The sequence below is a fragment of the Macaca thibetana genome, chromosome 9 (assembly GCF_024542745.1).
Source record: "Macaca thibetana thibetana isolate TM-01 chromosome 9, ASM2454274v1, whole genome shotgun sequence".
Lineage (NCBI taxonomy): Eukaryota > Metazoa > Chordata > Mammalia > Primates > Cercopithecidae > Macaca > Macaca thibetana.
In genome coordinates this window covers 112451534-112465644 of record NC_065586.1, presented here as the reverse complement: position 1 = coordinate 112465644, position 14111 = coordinate 112451534, and the positions used below count along the sequence as shown (strand labels likewise).

Below are 14111 nucleotides of genomic sequence, written 5' to 3'. Positions count from 1 at the left end.
TTTCATTATTTTTGCAGAATTCTCTAACATTATTTCTGACATATGAAACAATATAATCTCAAATACATTATGCTAAACCTAAAAAGCCAGACTGAAGAGGATACATAGCATATTATTCCATTTGTATGACATATTGGAAAAAGCAAAACTAGGAAAACAGATCAGGGGCTGGGGCTGGAACGCAGGCACTGAGTATAAATAGGCAGGAATGCAGGCACTGAGTATAAATAGGCAGGAGGGTACATTCTGGGGTCATCAAAGTATTCTATATCTTGATTACAGTGGTGGCTACATAACTGAATATTTTTGCCAATTCACTGTATACTAAAAGGTAAATTTACTGTATGTAAATTTTTAAAAAGGCAATGACAGAAGTCAAAGTTCTTATAAAATAACAATTAAATTTTTTAATTTAAAATTTTTTAATTAAAAATTTTTAAGTTTCCAAAAGGAAAAATAATGTAAAAAAGACCTCTCAATATGAAAACCAAATAAAACCACCTATACCTTATGTATACAAGCTAAGAAGGAAATAGAGGATTTTGCAAAACTTGAAATTACATGTAAGTAGGGAAATAAACATCCAACTTCAGCTCTGAAGCCTACACCAACGCAGAAAGAGTTAAGTAACAATTCAATGGTAGAGAGAAGAACCGAAAAAGGGTGCCTAAGGGTGATGAAATACAGATTAAATGACCTTCAGAAAGTGAAAGTCCTTCCCCGTGTGGGGAAACACTGAGAAAAGGTCGGAGGCCTCACAGTTGAAAATAATGGCTTCTGCAGGGTGGAAGAAGTTTGTTTCAATCAATGGCTCTCTTATCTTTTGGGGAGAGACAGTTGTGGTGTTTTGTGGTTTAATGATGTTCTTTTTGTCTTTCCAGTGCTTTTCGTTTCCATTTCTTGATTCCTCCTTGTCTTTAAATGTCACAGCCCCTGCAAATTTGTCTATTTCTCACCCAATAACCATATCTGAAATGAAGAAAGTTTTTGTTCTGTTTTGCTGATGAAGTTTTTTAAAAACGGTATTATGAACAAAAAGCAAAACTACTCTGAGACACCAGATAATCCAAAAACTATATAAATTGATCTAAAATATAAAGATACAAGGAAAACAGTGAATTTCTTTTCCTGAAGCATGCATAACATTGATACCAAACTTGATCAAGTTAGTGAATACATATACACACACATGCACATGTCTATGAATACTAATGCAAAAATTATAAATAAAATATTAGTAAAAAGAATCCAATACCACATTAAGTAAATAATATACTGAGATCTATTAGGATTTGTTCCAGGAATTAATGTATGGTTAAATATTAGAAATTCATTAATATAATTGGCCATATTAATATTTCCAAGGGAAAAATAATATGATTATCTTCAGAGGTGGTGAAAGGGTGTTTAAAATATTAAAACTTATCCCTGATAAAAAAAACTTTCAATAAAATTAGAATTAATAGATATGTTTTTACCCAATAAAAAAATACATATGTCAATCCCAAAGTAAGCATCTTATTGCTGGGGAAACACTAGAGTCAATCTCTTTAAGGTCAGGAATAAGGATGCCCATTACCTTTATTACTTTTTAGTATTAAGTTGGAAGAACTGGCCATTAAAATTAGTCTAGAGAAAATAATTAGAGGCACAACAGTTTGAGAGACAAAATAAAGTTATTTTAATTTTCAGGTAATATGACAATATAACTGAAAACTCAAAAATATCAATGAAAGAAAGCAATTCAAATAAAATAATTTAGCAAGGTGACAAGATATAAAATTAGCATACAAACATAGCCTTAATTTTCATCAATAACTAACATGACTTTTTGTTTCATAGGACATCATAAAAATGTTAATTATTTCTACATTATATCAGACTAAATATGATCCTGATAAAAATACAAATTTTTTCCTTGGTGCTAGGCAAATTGATCCTAAAGTTTATATGGAAAAAATAAACATTCAAGTAAGGTTCTTTAACATTTTTCTTTTTAGAAAAGCCCTGAGAAAGAAAAAACAAAAAGGAGTGACTAGCCCCACCAACCACTAAATCCTACTATTTATCTTTTATAATTAAAACAGTGCAATACTGGCATATAAATAGAACAGTGGGATATAGTAGAAGGCAGACAGAGTCAAGTATAAATGGAAATATAGTAGTTAATAGAGGTGACACCTCAAACCACTGGGAAAAAGAGATAGACTTTTCATTAAATTGGGTTGAGAAAACTGGATAGTCATTTGCAAATGGATGTAAATGGATTGCCAAAGCTAAAATTGGATCTACATTACACAGCATATATAAGAATACCCTAGAAACGGATCAAAGATTTAAATGTAAAAAATGAAACCATAGAAGGTCAAAGTGAAAGCATCAATAAATTATTTGATAAACTGGGTGTAGGTAAAGACTTTTAAACTATGGCTCAAAACACAAATGCAATAAAAGAAAAGAGTATTAAATTCAATTATGTTTAAAAGGTTGTGTAGCAAAAACCACCATAAGTAAAGTTCAAAGATAAATGACAAGCCATAAGAAAATATTTGCCACATATGTCACAGATAAAGGACTAACCTCCATAATATATAAATAAATTTTCTAATCAGGGACAAAAAAAGGCCAAAAGCCTGATAGAAAAATAGGAAAAAATCATACAGAGGTAGTTAAAAATTTTTTTACAAATAGTCCTTAAAGGCATAAAGAAACACTCAAATTCACTCATAATAAAGAGCTGCAAATATACTACATGGGAATATTGTTTCTCATCTATCACACTGGCAAAACTTCAAAAACTTGACAACAAACGCTTTCGGCAAGATTATGGGAAAAAATTGTGCTCAAACATTGCTAGAGGAAATTCAAATGGTAAGACCTCAATGGAGGAGAATGTGGCAAGATCCAACAAAACTACATTTGCATTTTCCCTTTGACATTGCCACTCCATATCCAGTAAGATGCTGTATAAATACAAAACAACATATACACAAGATTATTTATTGCAGCATTATTTGTAATCACAAAATATTGGAAACAATGTGTCTGGTTGTATAAACTGTAGTACATCTATTACAATGAAGTATTATATAGCTATAAAAGTGAAGATAATCTCTTTTAACTATTATAAATGAATTACAGGATATATTGTTAAATAAAAAACAGAAAGATACAAAAGACTATATACAATGTGTTGACGTTTGTGAAAGAGAAAGGGATATGAGAATATATTATTAAATATCGGTTTATTTTTGGAAAAAGAAACACAGGAAGGATGAATCAAAAACTAGCAAAAACGGTAACCTACAGCAGTGAGTGAAAATGCAGCAGGATAGAGAATGGAATGAAACGTCTCTGGACATATCTCTTTATATACTTTTGCTCTTGAATTATGCTGATGTTTTACTTATTTATCAAATAAAATTCAATCAATAAAGCTGAGAAAAAGAGCCCTAAAGTTAGATGAAAAGAACACTTGAGTTAAACACAAATAGAAAAGCATAAACCTAACTGCATTTCAAATTTGTAATCACAGGAAAAAATAAAAAAGAATTAAAGTAATTTTTTGAACACAATAGTCTATACACCCTCAGTGGGATGTGTGGTAAGGCACTAAGAATTACAGAGGAATCTCATATTTTATTTAGTAGGCTTGTTGTTAGTGGGGGTACACGGCTAGTAATTCTAAAATTATTTTGTGGTATTTGTAGGAGTCAGGATATTAATAATTACATTGATATAATTGAGAACCAGAGTTTTAACTAGAAAGAAGATACACACACAGAATGGAGGGAGAAGAAGAAAAATCAGTCATTGTGGATTTGAGTTGGAGGAGACTGTGTAAATTTACCATTTAAAAATGGTAATTTTAGTTGTGTCCACTTAAATTGCTCAGAAGCAATGACATCCAGTAGCAATGAGCACATCTAGTACGAAGAAGAGCCTGGAACCCCTTCTCGCACCAGAAAGAAAGTGGTTTTTAAAAAATCACACAGAAATCAATTTCAGAGGGATTGCCTCTGGCCAAACTTGGGACAATTGGGGTATCAAAAATAATAATAACAGTAATGTTACAGTTACACATGTAACTTTAAAAGGTGCATGAGTACATATTTTTTTTAAAAGGAAAAATAAAAAGGGTGGGGGAAGGAGGGGAAAAGGAAACCTCTTTTTAAAAGAATTTTACCAATAAATAAATAAATAAAGAATGCCATGAGTAGAAATTACCATTTTGCAGTCACCATTGTAATAACTGATTCAAGGAGGAATCATTAGTGGATAATAAATGATAGAGAGAAGGGTTATTGGGGAAAGGATATGTACAAGGTATCAAAGGGTCATCCTATATATTACTTAGCACTACCAATGGAAAAATAGTGCTTTCTCACCAGAGAAATCTGGCAGACACAATCTCAACTAAGGGATCAAACTTAGCATTACCAAAAATGAAACTAACTGACATTATGTGCCTCCTGATATAACGCTCTGAAAAAGACACAATATCACTTACATGATATTCTTGCCAAAAAAATTTAACTTGCATATAATCTCAAAGGAACAAATAAGTACAAATTGAAGAACATTGTATAGAACAACCAGCCTTGACACCTCAGAAAAAGTGTCAATTTAATGAAAGGAGAGGAATTGTTCTTGAATAAAAGAGCTTAGAAGAAAACATAATTTGTAATCCTCAATTGGTTCCCAGGTATAAGGAGGAGAGAGAGAGGAGGAAGGGAAAGAAGACAAGAAAGAGACAGAAAAGAAGTGAAAAAGAAAGAAGAAAAGTAACTACAATGAACACTATTAAGATAACAGAGGAAATACTAATATAGACTATTAGGTAACAGTACTGTACCAATGTTAAATTTCCTGTTTGTTAATTTTCTAATTTTTTTTTTTTTTTTTTTTTTTTGAGACAGAATCTCGCTCTGTCGCCGAGGCAGCAAGCTCCACTTCCTGGGTTCACACCATTCTCCTGCCTCAGCCTCCCCAGTAGCTGGGACTACAGACGCCTGCCACCACGCCCAGCTAATTTTTTTGTATTTTTAGTAGAGATGGGGTTTCACTGTGTTAACCAGGATGGTCTCGATCTCCTGACCTCATGATCCACCTGTCTCGGCCTCCCAAACTGCTGGGATTATGGGCATGAGCCACCGTGCCCAGCCTCTAATTTTGTTTTTAATTGACATAATAATTGCACATATTTTTGGGATACAGTATGATGTTTTGATACATGTATACAATGTAAAACAGTCAAATCAGGGTATTTTGCATATCCCCATCACCTCATACATTTATCATTACTTTATCATGAGAACATTCAAAATCGTCTCTTGTGGCTATTTTGAAATATACAATAGAATATTGTTAACCAAGAAACAAAAATGCTAACTATAAAAAATTATTAAAAATGTCAACCACAGCGAAAGTAGGAACTCTTCAACTAGAACAGCCTAAAGCAAACAACAAAACCCCATCAACTTGGAGAAGATATTTTTAATTCGTTACCAGGCAAAATTCACAACTATTGAAAGACCAAATATTTAAAACTTCTGGAAATTAATAGGAAAAAGACAAATTACTCAAACAATCTAGTAGAGAAATAAGAGTTACTTTCCAGAAAAAAAGATGCATGGGTTATAAACAAACACAAAAGATGCTCGATCACATACGTAGTCAGGGCAAGGCCATTAGAGACCATGAAATACCATCTTATGTCCACAAGATTGGCAAAAACTAAAAAGTCTTTAAAAAGCATTGACAAGGGAGGAGATCAACAGGAAATTTCATAACGTGCTAATGAAAATATAAACTGGCTTAATCACACTCGAAAATAGTCTGTCATCATCTCGTGAAGTTCAACATTCACATGCCCTACACTCAGCAATTCCAACAGGCATCTATCCTGGAACAACTCTTGCATATGTGCACCAGCATGTACACAGCAGCATGTACACAGCTCTGGGCACACATCTACACTCACCAACGTGGGTAAATCTTAGAAAAAACATTGAATAAACTACAAGTCCCAGATAGTATAATTTTTACACAACTCAAAAACAAATAAAAATAACCAATAGATTGTGCATGTATATACAGATGATAAATGCACGCTGTAAACTAAAGTTAGTTATATAATACAATAAAGAAAAGTATACATACACAATAATTCAAATTATATAATGAATCACATTATAGAACGACATGCACAAGAAAATGAAATACAATATAGGACATCAACTATATCTGGGGTAATGAAGGGAGTATGGGATAAAGGAGAAGCCATAGCTAATGCAAGTTATTGGTAATATTCTAGTTTATTTCACGGACGATCATTTTTAGCTTATATTTAGCTCATATTTAGTTCACAGGCGCTCATTATATTAGTATACTTTAGAAATTACATATAGTTTACATATATTATTTTGAGGACCACTGGGGAATAAAAACATAATATTTATAATAAGGGTGGATGGTGAAATACCCTATTCAGTCATAATCGCTAAACAACAGGAATATATTGTGAGAAATGCATAGTTGGTGATTTTGTCATTGTATAAACATCATAGAGTGAACTTACACAAACCTAGATTGGATAGCACACCAGACACCTAGGCTATAGGGTATAGCTTATGCTCATAGGTTACAAACCTGTACCACATGTTACTGTACTGAATACTGTAGGCAACTGGAACACAATGGCAAGTATATGTGTATCTAAACATAGAAAAGGTGGAATAAAAAGTGCAGTCTTATAATCTTATGGGACCACTGTTAAGATATGTGATATGCTGCTGACTGAAATATCACTATGCAGCACATATGTATATTGAAGTTCATTGTGTTCTGTCTGAACTTTTAGGAATTTAATAGTAAATGAGAAATCTAAAGGAATGCTTAATAAGGAAAGATAACAAGTAACTAATTTTAAGCATCAGATATTTACACATGTATAAAAACCCTTGTAATAAATATTTTTAAAGAGTAAGTGGAAAATTAAATGGAGAGTTACAATACACTATGGATGCTGCTATTGAAATGTACATAAGCCTTCATTTTAATAAATTTATTTTTCAAATAAAATGGTAGAGATATTCCCACCATTCCATCAACACGTGCTCATCCACCTCTTCAGTTCAAATGGACTACAGGTTCTGTGTGACTTCTCATGCCTATCAGAATTAGGTGGTGACCACTCACCCATTTAGTTAACTAAAAATAAGAATGAGAGACTGCTGAAATTAAGGAGGGCATTCAGAGCAAATTATAGGAAGTATTTCCCGATTTAGCATATAATCAAGCTGTAGAATTTAGATCTGCACTTAAAGAAAAGATTGCTGTTGCTAGCTTCAAAAGAGGCCAGATGATAATAGCATGAATATTAATACATTTGCAGCTAGCCAAAGCAATATAATGGTAAGTAGATCTCACGCTTCAGTGCATAGACTGATTGCCTACAGGAGTCAAGAAGGACTTCCCTCACTCACCGAACTAAGGGCACTTTGCGCTGGTTATTGTCACCTTTCTCTGAGTCATCAAATAATGACCATGATAGGCCAACGTTGCTAATTAGTTTAGAAAAACTTGTGTTCCATGTATTTTTATAATTTCCTGCATGATTATAATTTTTTTTTCAGTTACCTCTCAGAGATATAGAAAACCCTTAACTAACAACATACTCATTTTAGCTACAGAATTGTACACACTACTATTTAAAGTAGAAAGGACAGATTTTACCCAAAGTCCTAGTGCTCAAATGCAATACTGTTAAAATTTACGTATATTTCATTGCAGTCTCTAGTTTTCATAGAAGTGATTATACAATTTTGCTTCCTAGTTTTGCTTTTGTGTGTGTGTATTTGTGTGTGTGCTCAATGCTATTCTATAGATTTCCCCCAGTTAAATATTAATTGCATACCAATTAATACTATTTAAGATAAATATGTAGTAATCCCAGTGGTTACACCATTAATTAACAATAATCATTTCTTATAGTAGGGCATTTCAGTTGTTCCTTTTTTTTTTTTTTAACCATAAATAACATCACTATGAACACCTTTGTGAGCATAAAGCTTCTTCTGTACTTAGCATTGTCTTCCTTAGAATAGAGCTCATAAAAGGAATCATTGGGTCAAATGGCATAAACATTTTAAGATGCTTATAGTAATTTGTATGTATTAAATTTCATTCCAAATACATCTAAGCATGTATACTGCTACCAGCCATGTATAAGTCATCTCTGTAGCACACACTTGCCAGTTTTGATTATGATCATTTGGTCTTTCAAAAACTGACAGAATAAATAATATTTAGTGGTTTTAATTTGCATTTCATTAATCATATAGCTCAATTACATTGTCTTACTCATTTTGGTATCCCCAGCAACTAGCATATTGTATGGTACAAAGTAGGTGTTTAATGCATGTTTGATAAATGCATGGATAAAGAACCATTACTTTAACGTTTTCTAATGGATTTTTATCAGTTGATTTTTTTAACAAGCTGTTATCCTTTATCATAATGACTATAATTTTATTTAAGTTTACCATTTAATCTTGATGACTTTTATTGACACATGAAACTTTAAATCTTTTATTATTATTATTATTATTATTATTATTTTTGAGACCGAGTCTTGCTCCTGTCGCCCAGGCTGGAGTGCAATGGCGTGATCTCTCCTCATTGCAACCTCCGCCTCCTGGGTTCAAGAGATTCTCCTGCCTCAGCCTCCTGAGTAGCTGGGATTACAGGTGTCCGCCCCCAGCTAATTTTTTTTTTTTTCTTTTGAGACAGAGTCTCGCTCTGTTGCCCAGGCGGGAGTGCAGTGGCACCATCTTGGCTCACTGCGAACTCTGCCTCCCGGGTTCTCGCCATTCTCCTGCCTCAGCCTCCCGAGTACGTGGGACTACAGGTGCCCACCACCACGCCCGGCTAATTTTTTGTATTTTTAGTAGAGACGGAGTTTCACTGTGTTAGCCCAGATGGTTTCGATCTCCTGACCTCGTGATCCGCCTGCCTCGGCCTCCCAAGTGCTGGGATTACAGGTGTGAGTCACTGCGTCCAGCCGAAATTTTAAATCTTATATGTTAAATTTATTAATCTTGTCCTTTTTGGTTTTCTTAATCACACTAGAGGTTTAATAAGTAGTTCTTTCTACTTTCCACTGGTTTTTCCATGGATTGACTTTTTACATATTATTTCTCTATCTCTATATTAATTCGTATAAAATTATTTTAGTGGCATTTAAACACAAAATTACTCTTTTTAAAGTACTATCAGTAATCCAATTTCATATATAATTTATTCTGAAAGTGGGTATAAAAGTTGAATGTGTGATAGTAGAATTATCAGTTTTCTAATTCTGCTCTCCTTCAGTCCAGGCCACCAGCCGATAGGTAAGAGCCTTCACAGGTGTGTAAGGCTAGACCAGAGGAATCTGCGGAAAAATGGCTAGAAGAGGGAGCGGTGCTGCCAGCATCTCCCTTCCTCCGAATCCTGTGTTGGTTGGGGTAGGCATCTCCTTTTACCACATATTTTCTGTCATCTTCCCAAACCCACACCAAAAGGGGTTGATTTATAAAGACAAACACAAGAAAATGAAAAAAGAAATCTGTATGATATTAAAGATACCAATGAATTTAGAAAATAATCACTGTAACATTTTGTATGGTTTGTATCATAAAATTATTTCACAATTTAGGGGAAAGTTCCATTTATATCAGAATATAACTTTTAAAATAATCAATTGAGTCTACCATAAAAATTTCCTCTGTATTTGCTTTGAAGCTTAATAACTCTAGTATGTGCCAAGGATTCACAAAACAGGGGATCTCTATTAGCTTGAAGGCTACATAATCAATGCTGCAGAGACACTTCTGTTAGTGAATAAATGATGAAGTTTTACCAGAAAAGATGCAGAGTCAACAGAAATATTCAGCAAAATATAGAGCTAAAAAATAATCCTGGAATTAAATGGGGATTCTCATATTTTATAAATGTTAAAAAAGTTGGAGATAATACAGGTAGGGCACAGATACACAACTATTTGACTAATATTTTGAAGACACTGTAGAACTGAGATCTTGTTACTCTTGTCTACTTTGAACTTTTTTGTTGTTGAAAACAAAGAGCAAAGATAATGTAGACTATTTTACAAATGGAGCCTGGATAACAATTCGTATTACTCTACTAAATGCTGCTTATTCTAAATAATGTTACAGAAAGACTCTTGCAAGTATTTAAGGATACATTTATAAAAGTGTGCCTAATTATGAATATTTAGAAACTATCTTGTACATCCATTAATGAGAGACTGGTTATATAAATATGGCATCTCCATATAATAGCATTAAAAAGAATGAAGATTAGTACAAACTAAAATGAAAACGTTTACATTTTGATAAATAATCAAGCAAACTGCAGACCAGTAAGTGTGATCCATAATCCCATTTTTGCTAAACACACACAGACATATCTATGTACATGTGTTTACACACACAAACAGAAATAAATTCTGACAGTATACACATCAAACTTTTAACAGTGGTCACACTTACGGGTGTCAGAGCAAGGGTATGAAAAGGGAGATTTTGACACTTCATATCTCTGGAGCGTTTAAATTTTTATTCAATCAACATAGGCTATTCTCATAATTTAAATATATATATATTTTGTAAAATAAAAAATATATACATGTGTAAACATACATATTTATCTATGTATCCTTGAAAGAGTTTGAAAACATGTTAATACCATACTGAGTTTATGCCTTCTTACAAGTCTAAGGACCAACAGTGTGACCTCTATGACCAACTTAACTAGATGACTTTTTCACTGAAGAGGTCACTGCACTGCTTTACCACATGACATTAATGCATTTAGAGTCTCTTGTAGCAGGGGTATATTAACTTTTGTGCAGCTTACATTGCAAACATGCTCTTCACAAACCATACTATTTTTTTTTATTTTCTTTTTGTTGTTGTTGCCCTGTCTTGTGGTGCTGAAACAAAACCACACTACCTTTAAGTGCTCAGAAAGAAAATCTCATGCTGTTGCCTATGCAGATTTATTCCCAAAACAAGCTTCCTAATTGCATTAAACAAACACAAATATCAGTAATACAAGATATACAAGCATTCTAGAAAGAAGTTTTGTGGTGAAAGAAAATTCCTGAAATGTTTAAAGTTGTCTGTTATGCTATAATTTGGAGTAAATAAAAAAAAATCATGATGAACTGTGCATTTTGGTAACCCTGGTGTTGGGTAATAATAAAAAATAATAGGTTTGTGGCCAGGCGCGGTGGCTCACGCCTATAATCTTAACACTTTGGGAGGCCGAGGCAGGTGTATCACTTGAGGTCAGGAGTTCGAGACCAGTCTGGCCAACATGGTGAAACTCTGTCTTTACTAAAAATACAAAAATTAGTCAGGTGTGGTGGTGCATGCCTGTAATCCCTTGCTCTAGGATACACAGCAACACTTTGTCGCAAATAATAATAATAAGAATAATAGGTTTGGGGGTTTACAGAGGCCTAATATATAACACTCTTCTTTCCTGCCTGAAATCTGCCCAATCAAATAATAAGAAAGGCAGAAAGCATGCAAAAATTCCACATGTATTACTGATATAGCAGACACTGGAAAATGTGGCTTAAATATGTAGGAAAGGGTTTGCTAATATCAAACTCCAATGTTAGACTAACTTAACTCACACCATTAAAGGTAGCAGTGGACTCCACAGGCTTTCTCTTGTGGAGTCCAGCAACGATAAAACTTAAGAGATGGAGAAGCAGAGTGGGAAAACACGCTCTCTGAGGCAGGCCATGTTCCAAAGAGACAGGGAAAAGAAAGGGGCTGGGCTCCACGTTTTCCAGTTTGCCTTTCCAAATTCACCGATCAGACTGTGTCACTCCTCTACACATTAGGATAAGAGAATGAGGGACTAAGGGGAGGTCAGCATGATTAAACTTGTAAAGCTTTTTCCACATTGAAGAAAAACATAGGAGTGAAAACAATCCCTTTGAAAGTGGCACTATCCCAGTGGTTGGAATACATCATGTCTTTGCAAATAACACTGAAAATATATGAAGAAGAACTTTAATCTTTTCATAGTGAAAATTCAATTATATGTAGACTCAATTACCGGAACAAATATTTATTGAACACCATGTGCCCTGGACTGTGCAAGATGCAAAGACTGAAAGAAAGATGAACCAGAAGTGGAGGGAGACCTGGGATTCAAAAGGGTTTAACCACTATGCTTACTGCCTCTTAAGACTCTGATCTTTATTATTTCTGTTCTCCCTACACTATATGAAAAAAAACAGATCAGTCATAATCAATCAGTCACACCTCTTTGGGAGGTTTCTGATGAATTAACCTAACCTATGGCTTAAGTGTTAATCATAGCAATATTCTGTAAGTTAGCTGCTTAAATGTGTGTTACACATTTACTCTTCAAAACAGAATTTTTAAATAAACAAACATCTTGATACTTATAAATAAAGACAGATTATCTAAAGCAGAGACTATTAAATCATTCTGAATGTGAACCATTAAACCATTGTGAATGCAGAGGTGACCTAAAGCAGAGACCACTAAACTGTGAAACACTGGTTCTCTACACTAATACTAATGGATAACATCAAGATAGAGTCCAACAAATAACCTGAACATGGCATACTAAGCTTTAAAATATGAACCATAATCATTATAAAAGAATTTCAATATACACAAAATAAAACATATATTAAAGTTGTCTAATTATTAAAACTGGAAACAATAAGCTCATAGAGATTAACTAATATTACAGATTTCCTCTGTAATTGCTGTCTTACTGGTTAAAGTTAATGAACATAGAAGTCACAATAACCTTAAAATAAAGCTGGTTCTCAGGTTGGGGGGACTTTGCCACCCCCTCCCCCAGCGGACATTTTGCAATGTCTGGAGACTTTTTTGGTTGCCACAACTGGTGAATGCAGAGTGCTACTGCATCTAGCGGGTAGAGGATAGGGTTGCTACTAAACATCTCACAATGCATAGAACAGCCCCTGACAACAAAGAATAATCTGGTCTAAAATGTCAACAAGACAAAGTTTGAGAAATCCTGCTATAAAAATAACATCTACTCCATTAGAAGTCAAACCTGAGAAATTAAGAGAAATGCAACTATTATGGAATTCCATATACATTTGAACACAGAGATGAAAAAGACTATTCTATCCCAAAATTCACTAACAAAGTCAACTTAATTTTGGCCTTCATGATGAAGCTGAATGTCTTATTGTTTTTTGACATCATTAGTTTCTTGTTATTGCATTAATTGTAAGACTGATAGTCTTCTTTCCTAAAATATTTATACTCAGTACTTTGACTTCACTCTTCACACTTGGGAAAACTTATGAAACATGCTAATTGGGAAACTAAGTACACATATCAATAAATGAAAAGTAGGAATTCATAAATATTGGCATTTAATTTAATAACTGCTAAAATGCAATTAATGGACTAAATACATGCACTGATACTTCTTTCTATCCAAATTTCCTAAGTCGTCATTTGTGAAGGAAAAAGCATTCTCTAACAGACTTTGTGTGTTTAATTTTAACCCAGAGCACATTTTTATGACTGAGTGATAAACCCGCAAAACTGGAGTTCAGATTGGAAGCCCTCACACTACTAACTTGAATGATACCAGTGGGCATCACCATTTTTAAAAGTGCAAAAAAAATCAATGAGCAGATTGTCATTATTGAAACCCATTTTGCATCACACATATCACCCAAGAGATTGATAGTTTATGCTTATAAAACTTAATATAAAATTAAATTGCAAATATTTTCTCACAATCTACTAAAATTATTGCCTAAGGTAATACACTGCTAATATGAAGCATTTGTTCGGCTCTAGTGGACATATTTCCTATACAATTTATGTGAAAGAAGCCTTCTTTTGCTTCTTCATAGATCCAGTAATGAGGTTTCTTTTCTTATATGAAACCTAGAAAGTACAGGAACTTCTTTAAAATTAAGCCAGCAAAGGTAACACTAAATTGTTAATTAATGAGAGTCAAATTTTAAAACTTGAGGTCTTTTCTCCTTGTGTTTATGACTA

At 33.5% G+C, this 14111-nt stretch overlaps 1 protein-coding gene across 4 annotated transcripts in view; it reads right to left on the bottom strand.

Annotated features, from left to right (window-relative positions):
* CCDC172 (coiled-coil domain containing 172) overlaps positions 1 to 14111 on the bottom strand; it is a 62047-nt gene that overhangs the window by 7184 nt on the left and 40752 nt on the right. The window contains exon 7 of one of the 4 annotated variants that reach the window (XM_050803171.1): positions 549 to 969. The exons of the other annotated variants lie outside the window; for them this stretch is intronic. Coding sequence (XP_050659128.1) covers positions 918 to 969 — 52 coding nt within the window. The 3' untranslated portion in view covers positions 549 to 917. Of the gene's footprint in view, positions 1 to 548; positions 970 to 14111 lie in introns of those variants that run through there. 4 annotated transcript variants of the gene reach the window in all.